Consider the following 12,900-nt stretch of genomic DNA (forward strand, 5'->3'; position numbering starts at 1 on the left):
AGGCGCAAGAAGCCAGCACTGCAAGGCTGCCGGATCCGGGCCGGGCCGGAGGAGATTTGCACGGCGGCTCCGCCTCCTGCTGCATCTGAGCTCGCTGGCAAACCGGACGGTTCCCGAGGAGGAGTCCCCAGCCCGGGCAGGAGCTCTCAGCCCCTCCTCGCAACAGGGCCGGGCCAGGCGCCTGCCCACATCGCCTGCCCCATGCAAAGCTCCGAGAGGGACCGGCCGAGGCTGCTGCTTCCGAGGAGACCCGACGAGGATGGGCAAAGCGGAGATTGCAATGGTAGGTAGGGAGGCGGGGCAGGGAGACTGGGGGTGCAAGGGGTGCCGCGCAGATGTACAAAAGAGAGCTGCTTGCTCCTGGACGAAGAGGGAATTTTGTAAAGGGCACTTTTTCCCACTCCTGTGTGCAGAATTTCCTCCCTGCCCCCCCCCAGCTCTTGAACCCAAGCCCTGCTGCATTCTCCTCCTTCGACTGTTCTCCAAATAGACACTCCCCCCCTCTTATCACGCTTTAATCGTCGGGGTTTAAAAGGCTGCCTGAGAAGCAGCCGATCCGCAAGGCAGCTAAGCCGTCGCAAAGTTCGCTTAAGGGAGCCAGGGGCGCGTGCCCGCGGGTTTTCGGGTTTTGCGGCGAGTTGGAGCTGATGAATGGGACTTTGCAGCGGAGGGAAGCCTCCAGGGGCTGCGACCTTAGACGGGAGGGGCTGCAAGACCCTACACCCATTGAAGTCAACGCGGCTTCCTCCCGGAAAAGCACAAATCTAGGACTGCTCTGGAAGTAACAGCAAAGGCTGGTACCCTCTCGCCATCCCCCCCCCAATGCAAACTGCAGAGAAAGTGTTGCACGGCGCAGCTGTGGCTCAGGGTGGGAGGGAGGGAGGGAGGGGTTTTATGTAGGGTTGTGGTGAGGTTCGGATATTGAAAGCGTCTCTCTATGACAGGGGTGGCCAACTCCCAAGAGACTGCGATCTACTCTCAGTGTTAAAAACTGGCAATGATTTACCCCCTTTTGGGGGCTCCAGGTCAAAGTTGTTGAACTTCTTTTAGGGAAGAGGAAGGCCCATTTTTTAGGGGTTCAGGTCTAAATTGTGTAGCTTTTTTTTAGGGAGGAGAAAAGCCAGTGATCTTCCAGTGATCTACCACAGACGTCCAGTGTGATCTACCAGTAGATCACGATCTACCTGTTGGACGTGCCTGCTCTATGAGAAACAGGAAAGTGCGTAGCATACGAACGAACTGAAAAGCAAAAGAACTAACTCCAGAGGCCAAGCTTCATCTAATCCCTTGCTCTCACATTCTTTTAATTCACACACACACACACACAGCCCTGCTTCTCACGATGCTTCTCCTGTAGAGTGAAATTCAGGATCCGAATCCAGACCCTCCGCTGTTCATAACACCACCTCTTCACTGGAGATAGGCTAGACATGTGTATCTTTAAATAATGCAGAATAGGAAAAAGATATACAAAGAGGGAAACAATATTACTGCATGTTTAAAAAGAGGAACACATTTTGGGACTTTGCAGATGGATTTCTAAATATCCTAATATTTATAATATGGAATTCATACTTCTTATAAAGTTTGAAAACAGGATCCACAGCACATGCATGTGTACACACACACACACACACACATTGTGGCTTTGCGAAACGCTTAAAGCTAGTTGGCAATCATGCATTTTGTGCATCAATAATGTTGCTATTAGTCACTGATTTTGATATATTTATTATTTTCCTAGTTCAACTCTCTCAGTTATAAATGATGTTTCCAAGTTTTTAGTATTCAGTATTTATTTTAGTATTTAAAGGTAAAGGTAAAGGGACCCCTGACCATTAGCTCCAGTCGTGACCGACTCTGGGGTTGCGCGCTCATCTCGCATTATTGGCCAAGGGAGCCAGCGTACAGCTTCCAGGTCATGTGGCCAGGATGACAAAGCTGCTTCTGGCAAACCAGAGCAGCACATGGAAACGCTGTTTACCTTCCCGCTGTAGCGGTTCCTATTTATCTACTTGCATTTTGACGTGCTTTCGAACTGCTAGGTTGGCAGGAGCTGGGACCAAGCAACGGGAGCTCACCCCGTCACAGGGATTCGAACCGCCGACCTTCTGATCAGCAAGCCCTAGGCTCAGTGGTTTAACCACAGCGCCACCTGGGTCCCTATTTTAGTATTTAGTATTTATTTATTCCAAGTATTTCGTATTTATGATGTTTCCAAGTATAAATGATATTTCCAAGTATTCCAAGTATAGCCACAGTATTTAGGGGTGGGGAGAGATAAAGGGTGGGTTTTCTTTATTATTATAAGAAAGAGAGATGCCCCTTTTTCCCTTTTGTGCCCCTTCTAGTGAGAGCTGGTGAAGGGCACTTGTTGCTGCCTTTGCCTTCAGCCACTGGTACCTGGCACAGAGCAGTTCAGATGGTTGTGGTGTTACATTTCCACCTCTTGCAGGACCGGTCCGGTGGCTCTGCTGAGCAGGAAATGTCAAGGAAGGTCACAGGAACGAAGCTGGAGCAACTGGATGGGGTGCAGAGACCAAGCGGGCGGAATTCTTGTCCCCAGGCAGGGCTACTTTCATCCTTTAGCGCAGTCACGTCCGACTCCCAGGAAACGGCAGAACTAGCAGTGATTTGTTGAGCTTTTTTTTAGGGAGCCAAAGTTGTTGAGATTTATCAGGGGGTCCAAGAATCGACAAGGGGCATCCCATGATAAACCAGTAGATCACGATCGACCTGTTGCACATGCCTGCTTTAGTGGGTCTCCCCCATCTTACCTTACCTGGATAGAAGGGGGTTCAGCTTGGTGGCAGGGCATGGAACTCCTCGATTCCACTCTGAGTCCAGAATCCAGATATCATCACTCCAGGAGAGGAAGAGTATTTTTCTCCTGTGTACAGACAACATTGGTAGCATGATTGCAGTCGCCTATGTGCTTTTCTAAGCCCACAGCAGCAAGCATTAAGGATAATGTTTCAGGTAAAGCTTCTGACAGGCAGTGGGGAAAGGTGCTATGTCAGGTTGCTATTAAAGCAGTGATGTCGAACCTATGACACGCGTGTCATACGTGACACACAGAGCCCTCACTGCCCCATCGGCCCATCGCACTGTTGTTGTTGTTGGTTCCCCCCATTTGTTTTCCCGCTCCTCCTACAGCTTGCCTCCGCTAGAGCTTGTCTCCACTGTTGCTGGTAGCAAGAGACTGGTTTTTTAACCCTTTCTGTGCTGGTTTTTTTTGCGCTTTGGCAGACTATGTCGGTGCTGAGTGTTAGTTCCAGCGAAGGTATTATTCGTCTTTTATTTCTGTTCTCTTTCCCCCTCCCCCCAAAAAAGCGCAGCAGCTTTGGGGCATCCTCCCCCTAAAAGCAAAGCAACCTTTGCACCCCCCAAAAAACCTCCAAAAATTTGGCTAGCAGCTCCCCCCCAAAAGCTCAACAACTCTGGGCACTTTGTGATAAATAAGGGGTTTTTGGTTTGGTTTGCTTAAATAATTAGTTTTTGGTTTATTAAATACAGTTATATGTTACAATTATACATTTTTGTTATTTAAACTATAAATATCACGAAATTATGGTTTTTTTCTCGAAGTGACACACCACCCGAGTTATGCTCGGTTTTTTGGCGAATATTGACACACCAAGCTCAAAAGGTTGCCCATCACTGTGTTAAAGAAAGCAAAACAAAAGCACAAGAGCAAGGACAGAAAAAGAGGCCGCTCCATAGGCACAAATTCAGGGAGTGAATCCTAGGAGCAAAGCCATTGAGCACAACCCAGTGGACAGTTTCCCCCTGGAAACCCCATTGAAGTGACGTGGAAGAGCACAGCCCTGCAGAGTCTTTAAATATATTCAGATATTTTGGAAAAATCAATCAGTAATCAGACACTGCTGAAATTGTAACCATTTTTGCTGCTTTTATTAAAGAAGTGGATTCTCAAGTTCTGTAGTAGACGGGTGACTGTTTTTAAGCCAACTGACATTTCCCCCCCAAAAAAAAACTCTTAAGATACTCAATCAAAAAAATAAATTTCAAAACCAAAGGGCTAACTTTGTATAAGGCAATATTAACATATAATTGGTTTCCTGTACTCTGGCTGAGACTATTAATAAAAATAATCAATCATTAAAAAAAAAAACCAAATTTGGGGAAGAACCTTTCTCCCAGCTCAAATTTGCATGCAACACCCTCCAACCAGCCTAGATTTGTGCAATATTGATTGAAACATTTCTCCCTCGGTAGTGTTTAAATATTTTAAGAGAGTAAGATGCAATCCTAAACACACTTATTAGGGAGTATATCCCACTGAACTACAAAGTAATTGTGAATGGAACTGGGCTGGAAAAGTACTAAATGTAGCTTACCATAGATTTATTTTTCAAATGCCTCAAATTTGAAAGTGCTAAAAATGAAACTGTGGTTATGAATTTAAGTGATTTAAATTTTTTATCTGAAATTGCATTTCAGCTCTAGTTTCTTTCCTAGCTGCACTGGACATATTTCAAAGGAGGGGAGAAAATATGTAGCTTTCCAGCTATGATGGCACCAAAAAGATAGGATAGAACAGGGTCCCCAAACTACGGCCCGGGGGCCGGATGCGGCCCAATTGGCCTGCCAATCCGGCCCGCAACGACGCCCGCCGCTGCCCGCTCTTACGGCGCGCAGCGTGGCAGTGCTCTTCCGGGTCAGGAAAAAAGTGCCGAAAATCCTTTGTGCGCATGCGTATGGGCCTCTCCCGACCCGGAAGAGGTCATTTCTGGTGCACTTCCGGGTCGGGGGAGGCCCATACGCATGCGCACAACGGATTTTCGGCGCTTTTTCTACCTTGGAAGTGCGCCGCCGCGCCAGTAAGCGCCCCCGTCCTCCGGCCCGCCGCGCGGTCGGCGCGGTGGGAACCGGCCCAAACGCCGGTAAGTCTGGGGACCCCTGATAGAATAAAATGGGGGGGGGCACACAGAAAGGGCAAAGAGCAGTGAGGGGAGGGCAGTAAATATATGAAAAGTGCCTTTGCTTCAAGGGGCCAGCAATAGGTGGACAGATGGGGGCAAGTTACTCAGATAGGAGTCCCTCTCCTCACTTCCTCTGATACCCCTTGTGCTATTAAGGATCATAAGCGGGTAAAAAAAAAAGACCCAACAGATTTCATATGGCATAAGCTTTTGCGGACTAGAATCCATTTCATCAGATGTATGAGGTGTCACCCTTATAAAGTGTATATTCACATGGGTGCAGAGGGGGAAATGGAAAGCTTACGATGGGGCTAAATGATCGAGAAATGCCAAAAGTACAGTGTGCAACGATTGCAGCTTAAAATGTATGCAAAACAAGCACCATGACCATTCACAACAGCAGTAACCCGTGATGCCAACACAAGTTTCTTAGCAGTGTTAAATCAGGGCCAGACTAAAAGTGACTTGCTCAGGGGTAGGCAACCTAAGGCCCATGGGCCAGATGCGGCCCAATCGCCTTCTCAATCCGGCCCACGGACGGTCCGGGAATCAGCGTGTTTTTACATGAGTAGAATGTGTCCTTTTATTTAAAATGCATCTCTGGGTTTTTTGTGGGGCCTGACTGGCGTTTTACATGAGTAGAATGTGTGCTGGACCGGCCCACAGCTGAAAAAGGTTGCTGACCCCTGTTGTAGCGGATCTTTGTTTTGCAAATACAGTGGTACCTCGGTTTAAGTACGCAATTGGTTCCGGAAGTCTGTACTTAACCTGACGCGTATTTAACCTGAAGCGAACTTTCCCATTGAAAGTAATGGAAAGTGGATTAATCCATTCCAGACGTTCCGCGGAGTACTTAAACTGAAAGTACTCAAACCGAAGCGTACTTAAACCGAGGTATGACTAGGTGGCAAGAGCTGGGTAGCCCCAGCCAGAATAGCAGCTCCCTGCAGCTACACTGTGTGTGGTTGGTTTAGGCCAGGGTCCGCAAAGTTTACTTTGCCTGGGCTGGTTCACACCAGCGGAGATCCCTCCGTGGGCTGGATTGTGCACGCGCATAAACGTGAGCGCCTGCAATTTCCAGCGTGTGCGTCTGCACAGACACGATTTCCAGCATTTGTGCCTGCGCAGACGCGATTTCCAGCGCCACGGAAGCGAGTCCCCATGTCGTGCTGTGCCAGTTTAGCACAGCATGCGGAAACTCGCCAAACAGGCAGCTCGGTTTGGGGGCGGCTCGTGAGCCAGCTAAATGACCCCTGTGGGCCACTTGTGGCCCACGGGCCTTAGGTTGCCTACCCCTGGTTTAGGCTGGCCTTTCATGCTGAGGGTTGAGTTGGGAAAGGACGGGTAATCAAAGTGAAGGAGACGAAGCCTTCTTCTCTTTGACTGACTGTTGAACCTTGGTCAATTAATAACGGCCTTGAGTTCGCAAGCACCACCCGTGACACCAGCAGCCTATGGAAAGGTGAAAACATTGCAGAAACCCAGACAGTGCCCTCTCTCTGAGCCACTGAGTATGATGCCTGAATCAGTGTGATAAACAATAATGGCCATACTTGCTGGCTCAGCACTAAATAGGAATCAGGACAGAGGTATGCCCCTCTTCCATGCGTAAGTCTCTTTTCTCACCCCCAGAAATCTCCTGTGCAGCTGTGCCCTGAGTCTTTTCATTTGTTTTGGAGATGGAAAAGAAAACCTACCAGTCTTCCTTCTCTGATAGTGATACACACCTACCGGGGATCTCTCTCTCTCTCTCTCTCTCTCTCTCTCTCTCTCTCTCTCTCTCTCTCTCTCTCTCTCTCTCTCTTAAACCATTAGACTCCATTCCCTTGCGTACTTTGCTCAAGTTTATTTGTTATTTATTTTCAAAACGTATACCCCAGGTTTCCATATTGGGTGTTCAAAGCAGCTAATACTAACAAAACAACATAAATGCCACACCGTACAACAAAATAAGACCAGGGCCAGCTCAATATATTTTGCTGCCTGAGGCAAGATGGCACCTCTTGCAATTCCATGCGCGGGAATGTGACTAGACTGGCTGTTGAATAGTACTTCAGTTCTGGCTGCCATCATCACACCTGGGGCTAGTTTAGGGGGTACAAGAACAACCACATGGTACACACAGCTCCAGCGTCTCACTACTGCTCTCTGCTCCCCAACATCTACTGGTGGAAGCCTCCCTTTACCTTACAGTAACATTTTCCTGGCTCCCAGCTCAACTCTATCCAGCTCAGTTTAGACCTTGCTCTACACCAGGCACGTCCAACAGGTTGATCATGATCTACCGGTAGATCACTGGACGTCTGTGGTAGATCACTGGTAGATTGCTGGCTCCCCCCAAAGAAGCTCAACAAGTTTGGCTCCCCTAAAAAAAGATCAACATTTTTGCCCTGCATGCCAAAAAAAAAGCATGGCTTTCCCCCTCCCTAAAAAAGGTCAACAACCTTGACCTGAACTCCTAAAAAAGGGGGTAGATCACTGCCGGTTTTTAACTCTGTGAGTAGATCGCAGTCTCTTGGGAGTTGGCCATCCCTGCTCTACACCACTGGTCCTCAATTAGCTAAGTACTGCAGACCCCCTGTTTTTCAGGAGCCAAGCCCTGGACCCCCTACTTTTGAAAATTTTGATATCTCTAACATAGCTTTTGATACAGGTAGGTAGCCGTGTTGGTCTGACGTAGTCGAAACAAAAAATAATAATAAAATCCTTCCAGTAGCACCTTAGAGACCAACTAAGTTTGTCATAGGTATGAGCTTTCGTGTGCATGCACACTTCTTCAGATACACTGAAACAGATGTCACCAGACCCTTATGTATAGTCAGAGGGTGGGGAGGGGTATTACTCAGAAGGGTGGTGGGAATGGGTGATTGGCTGATAGGAGTAGTAAACCTGTTGACGACTGTTAACGACTGCAATTGGTCTTGCAGGAAAAAGCAAGGGGTGAGATGGCTAAAGACTAAGGAAAGCTTTATCATGTATAATGAGATAAGGATCCAATGTCTTTATTCAGACCAGGTCTCTCCATGGTTTTAAGCTTGGTGATGAGTTGCAATTCAGCAACTTCTCTTTCCAGTCTGTTTCTGAAATTTTTCTGTAATAAGACAGCTACTTTGAGATCTTGTATAGAATGTCCTTGGAGGCTGAAGTGTTCTCCTACTGGTTTCTCTGTCTTGTGATTCCTGATATCCGATTTATGTCCATTTATCCTTTGGCGTAGAGTTTGGCGTAGGGTCTGGTGACTTCTCTTTCAGTGTATCTGAAGAAGTGTGCATGCACACGAAAGCTCACACCAATGACAAACTTAGTTGGTCTCTAAGGTGCTGCTGGAAGGAATAGCTTTTGATATGTGAATGGTGCCACGGCCCCACCTAGGTAGGTTATATGGACCGCCTGGGTTCCGCAGACCACCAATTGGGAACTCCTGCTCTACATTGCTGTATGCATATGGTTCCAAGAAACCAAAAAGCTGTGTCTTAGTTCTGCTCCTGTTTCTTCTCTGCCTTTCCCCAGACACCCCTTCAGCAGTGGGGTGAAGAGGCAGAAGATGGGGCCATCTACAGCATCGTCCTTCACCGAGTGAGGGCAGAGCCCATCGCCAACAGATCCCGTCAGCTGGTATGTGGCAGCTTCCCTTATAGGAAATACTGGATCCCTCCTTCTATGCTAAACTGGTTTTTATTATTGGACAGCAGAGGGGACACATGCGCGGAAAGTCATGTCTGCCTCATGTGTGCAAGCATGACAGGGAGTTCTCCTCTCTTTCCCTTGCTCCATCTGGTCCGGAGGCTGAGACCCTACCTGCCCGCGGACTGTCTCGCCAGAGTGGTGCATGCTCTAGTTATCTCCTGCTTGGACTACTGCAATGCACTCTACGTGGGGCTGCCTTTGAAGGTGACCCAGAAACTACAACTAATCCAGAACGCGGCAGCTGGACTGGTGACTGGGAGCGGCCGCCGAGACTACATAACACCGATCCTGAAAGACCTACATTGGGTCCCAGTACGTTTCCGAGCACAATTCAAAGTTTTGGCGCAGACCTTTAAAGCCCTAAACAGCCTCGGTCCAGTATACAGTACTTGAAGGAGCGTCTCCACCTCCATCATTCACTGAGGTCCAGCTCTGAGGGCCTTCTGCTGGTTCCCTCACTGCGAGAAGTGAGGTTACAGGGAACCAGGCAGAGGACCTTCTCAGTAGTGGCACCCGCCCTGTGGAACGCCCTCCCATCAGATGTCAAGGAAATAAACAACTATATGACTTTTAGAAGACACCTGAAGGCAGCCCTCTTTAGGGAAGTTTTTAATGTTTGATGTTTTATCGTGTTTTTAATGTTCTGTTGGGAGCCACCCAGAGTGACTGGGGAAACCTGCCCAGCTGGGCGGGGTATAAATAGTAAATTATTATTATTGCAAATTTGTTTCAGAGGCCTGACTTAGACAGAATGTTTGTTTAGCCATGAGATTATATTAGAGAACTATTAACTTATGTTCGCCAGTTCTACGTTGACCTCAGAACGTTGCTTAACAAATACAGAAGCAGTATGTTTAGGTTGCTCAATAGATATTTAAGCACATTCCAATTAGTGTTTTTTTTTTAAAAAATAATAATTTGATGGTGGAAGAGTGCCATGGATAAGTAACTCGCAAGCAGCAACCAAGATTTTTTCAGAAGTGATGGGAATCATTGGAATCTCCTGTATCAAAGGCAAGATAACTCCACAAGTATCAGATTTTCCATGTTAACTAATCTGATTTTTCACAAATAGGGTTTTTTTTTAACTGTGCAGTTCTTACTGAAGGGCAGTGGCAACTCTACCTTGTGTATTAGACAACGATAAGCACCTCTTCAATAGGTACTGTTGGAAGATTCCCCTGTGTGTCAGCTATGTGAGTTTCCCCCACCTCATCGTGCCTGTCCCTTTTCCAACAGGATGTCCCCGGCACACCAGAATGTCCCTTTGTACAGTACCGCACGTTGAAGAAGCGCCTGTTGCGGGCTGCTACACTCCCCAGGCTGGTGGAGTGGCTGGTGTCTGCCAATGTGGAGGGTGACCTTGGCTACGTGCCCAGCTTCCTGGCCACCTACCGGGCCTTCGCCAACCCTGCGCAGGTGCTGGAGCTGCTGCTGCCACGGGGACCGGACAAGTGAGGCACGGGGGTAGGAGGTGGGTGGTTTGGGCAGGAGGAAAATGCCGGACAATGTGTGCTCCAGAATAAGGAAGCTGGAGAAGGGCTGTTTCTTGATTCTAGCAGTGCGGTAAATTGGGGTGGGAAAAGCAATTCTAAACTGGCAGGGTATCAGAGAGATGCCCGCCTTGCTTTTCGCCCTGTAGACGTGTATGTTCAGGGCGAAATTATTTGTTTCATGCAAATAAGTGTTCTTTGGGAAAGGGAATATACTGTATAGACATGGGTGCAGTAGTATGGGAAGGTGATATCGTCATTGAAATTCTACTCAATATTGATCCAGAGCAGAACTCCCAACATATAGTTAGCTTAGCAGAGTGAAAATCCAATTAGCAGTGGTCACAAATCCAATACATCCAGGATTGGCACTGTCCATAAGAAATCCAGTTGCAGCAGACTTGATTTAAACTTACAATAACGTATAATAAGTCTAAACCTTAACACTAAGTATACTATGTACACAACACCACACCAGAAGGAAAAGAGATAGAAAGCGAAAGTGAAACCCAGGCTCCTTCTAGCCCAGTGATGGCCGAACTTGGCCCTCCAGCTGTTTTGGGACTACAACTCCCATTATCCCTAGCTAACAGGACCAGTGGTCAGGGATGATGGGAATTGTATTCCCAAAACAGCTGGAGGGCCAAGTTTGGCCATCACTGTCTAGCCTATTTTTATAGTCTGCATGACCTTGACAGAAGAGATAACAGAACCAGTTTAAGCCAGCTGTGCTCTGCTTCTCTCTGAAGGAATAACCCAAACATCATGAACCTCTGCTTGTTTCTTTCACACAGAGAAGCTTCCAGAACCCTCTTAAATTCAGTAGAATAGGAAAGATCTCTACACATCAGATCAATACTTTCTGTACTAAGAAATGCAGACTGACGGATATAGGCAGTGCTTCCCCCCCCCCTCAAAAAATGTTTAGGGGTACTCTCATTTTGACTCAAGAAAACCACCATTTTATAGTTCAAATTTGGAAAAATAAAGACAAATAAATGGACAAAAGTACAAAGATTCACAACATGTTTAGGTGTATGCGTACCCCCAGAAAAAGAAGCACTGGATATAGGAAGAAAATACAGTGGAGCCTAGGTTGTTGAATGTAATCCGTTCCGGAAGACTGTTCGACTTCCGAAATGTTTGACAACTGGGGCCAAATGGGCGGTCGGAGAATTCAGTTGAAAAAATTGAGAAACGTGCCTCGGAAGCCATTCGACTTCCGAGGTGTATTCGAAAACGGAAGCAATTACTTCTGGGTTTTCAGCATTTGGGTTCCAATACATTCGGCTTCCGAGATGCTCGAAAACTGAGGTTCCACTGTACAGGCAGTGACGGTTTTAGGTGTGTCTAATATGTGTGCAACTGAGCACACGGGCATCGTGCCGAACCCAGGAATGACCCCCCAAAAGGGGGTTTCAAATGTATGTGATTTCACTTAAGCGCACGGTGCCTTGGAACGTGGCCTCTGCACAAAGAGGGAGTTGTCTGCAATGAGATGCCTGATGGGCAGTGAAGCTTGGTGAAGTCCGAGCAGCATAATCTGGCAGGACGCTTAAGGAGGGGGCACCCTCAGGAAGAAATCCTGGTGAAGGCAGCATGGAGTCATCCACCCGTAGAGTTGGAAGGGACCTCCAGGGGTCCTCTAGTCCAACCCCCTGCAGTGCAGGAATCTCAACTCAAGCATCCAGGACAGATGGCTATCCAACCTCTGCTTAAGGACTTCCGAGGGAGTCCGTTCTGCTGTTGAACAGCAGGCAGCTTATTCGGGACAGGAGAGGTTAGGGCAGGGGTCAGCAAACTTTTTCAGCAGGGGGCCGGTCCACTGTCCCTCAGACCTTGTTTGGGGCCGGACTATGATTTGGGGGGGAAAAATGGGGACCCCTGGGTTAGGGGCACCGGGGGAGGGGGGGAGAGACAGGGGTCAGCAACCTTTTTCAGCCATGGGCCGGTCCGCTGTCCTTCAGACCTTGTGGTGGGCCAGACTATATATATATTTTGGGGGGAAATGAACGAATTCCTATGCCCCACAATTAACCCAGAGATGCATTTTAAATAAAAGGAGACATTCTACTCATTTAAAAACACGCTGATTCCTGGACCGTCTGTGGGCCGGATTGAGAAGGCGATTAGGCCGCATCCAGCCCCCGGGCCTTAGGTTGCTTACCCCTGGATAAGAGACTAAGCAGTCTGTGAGTATACGTATGTGTATGGTTGGTGCCTGACTCTGTTTCCCTTCCGGTTGCAGGGCAGTGCTGCACGTATTGGAACTCTGGCTACAGCATCACCCTGGAGATTTCTGGGAGCCCCCCCAGCACCCCAGCCTGCAGAGAACCTTGAGCTTCTTGCGCCAATCTGCTCGTGACTCCCCAGCGTGTACTCTGGCAGAGGGGCTGTGGCAGTCCCACAAAGACGACGAGGAGCAGCACAGGAGGGCAGGTGCAGCTGAGGCAGACGGTAAGGATCTCTCTCGCCCTGGGGGCACAAGGGCCGAGAGCAACCGACCTCCCAAAGTTTGTGGCTCAGGTCCAGCCCCCGTCCCCACCTGTGACCTCAGCTCCTCAGCCACATGCAATTGTCCTCAGGGCCATCCTATTCAGCCTATTCGATGGCATGTCTGCATAATAATTATAATCATAATAATAATGATAATAATAATAATAATTTATTTATACCCTGCCCATCTGGCTGGGTTTCCCCAGCCACTCTGGGCGGCTTCCAACAAAACATTAAAATACAGTGGTACCTTGACTTACGAAGGTGATCCGTTCCGC

General features: G+C 48.1%; 1 protein-coding gene across 5 annotated transcripts in view; it reads left to right on the plus strand.

Moving 5' to 3' along the window:
* Positions 1 to 12,900, plus strand: part of RGL3 (ral guanine nucleotide dissociation stimulator like 3) — a 41,384-nt gene continuing 28,484 nt past the window's right edge. The window contains exons 1-4 of one of the 5 annotated variants that reach the window (XM_060268685.2): positions 1 to 283; positions 8,457 to 8,945; positions 9,873 to 10,087; positions 12,375 to 12,583. In XM_060268685.2, coding sequence (XP_060124668.2) covers positions 260 to 283; positions 8,457 to 8,945; positions 9,873 to 10,087; positions 12,375 to 12,583 — 937 coding nt within the window. In that variant the 5' untranslated portion in view covers positions 1 to 259. Of the gene's footprint in view, positions 284 to 8,456; positions 8,946 to 9,872; positions 10,088 to 12,374; positions 12,584 to 12,900 lie in introns of those variants that run through there. The other 4 variants (XM_060268686.2, XM_035141290.3, XM_060268687.2 and 1 more) reach the window with 4 other exon arrangements.

This window comes from Zootoca vivipara, chromosome 15 (assembly GCF_965207765.1).
Source record: "Zootoca vivipara chromosome 15, rZooViv2.hap1.1, whole genome shotgun sequence".
Lineage (NCBI taxonomy): Eukaryota > Metazoa > Chordata > Lepidosauria > Squamata > Lacertidae > Zootoca > Zootoca vivipara.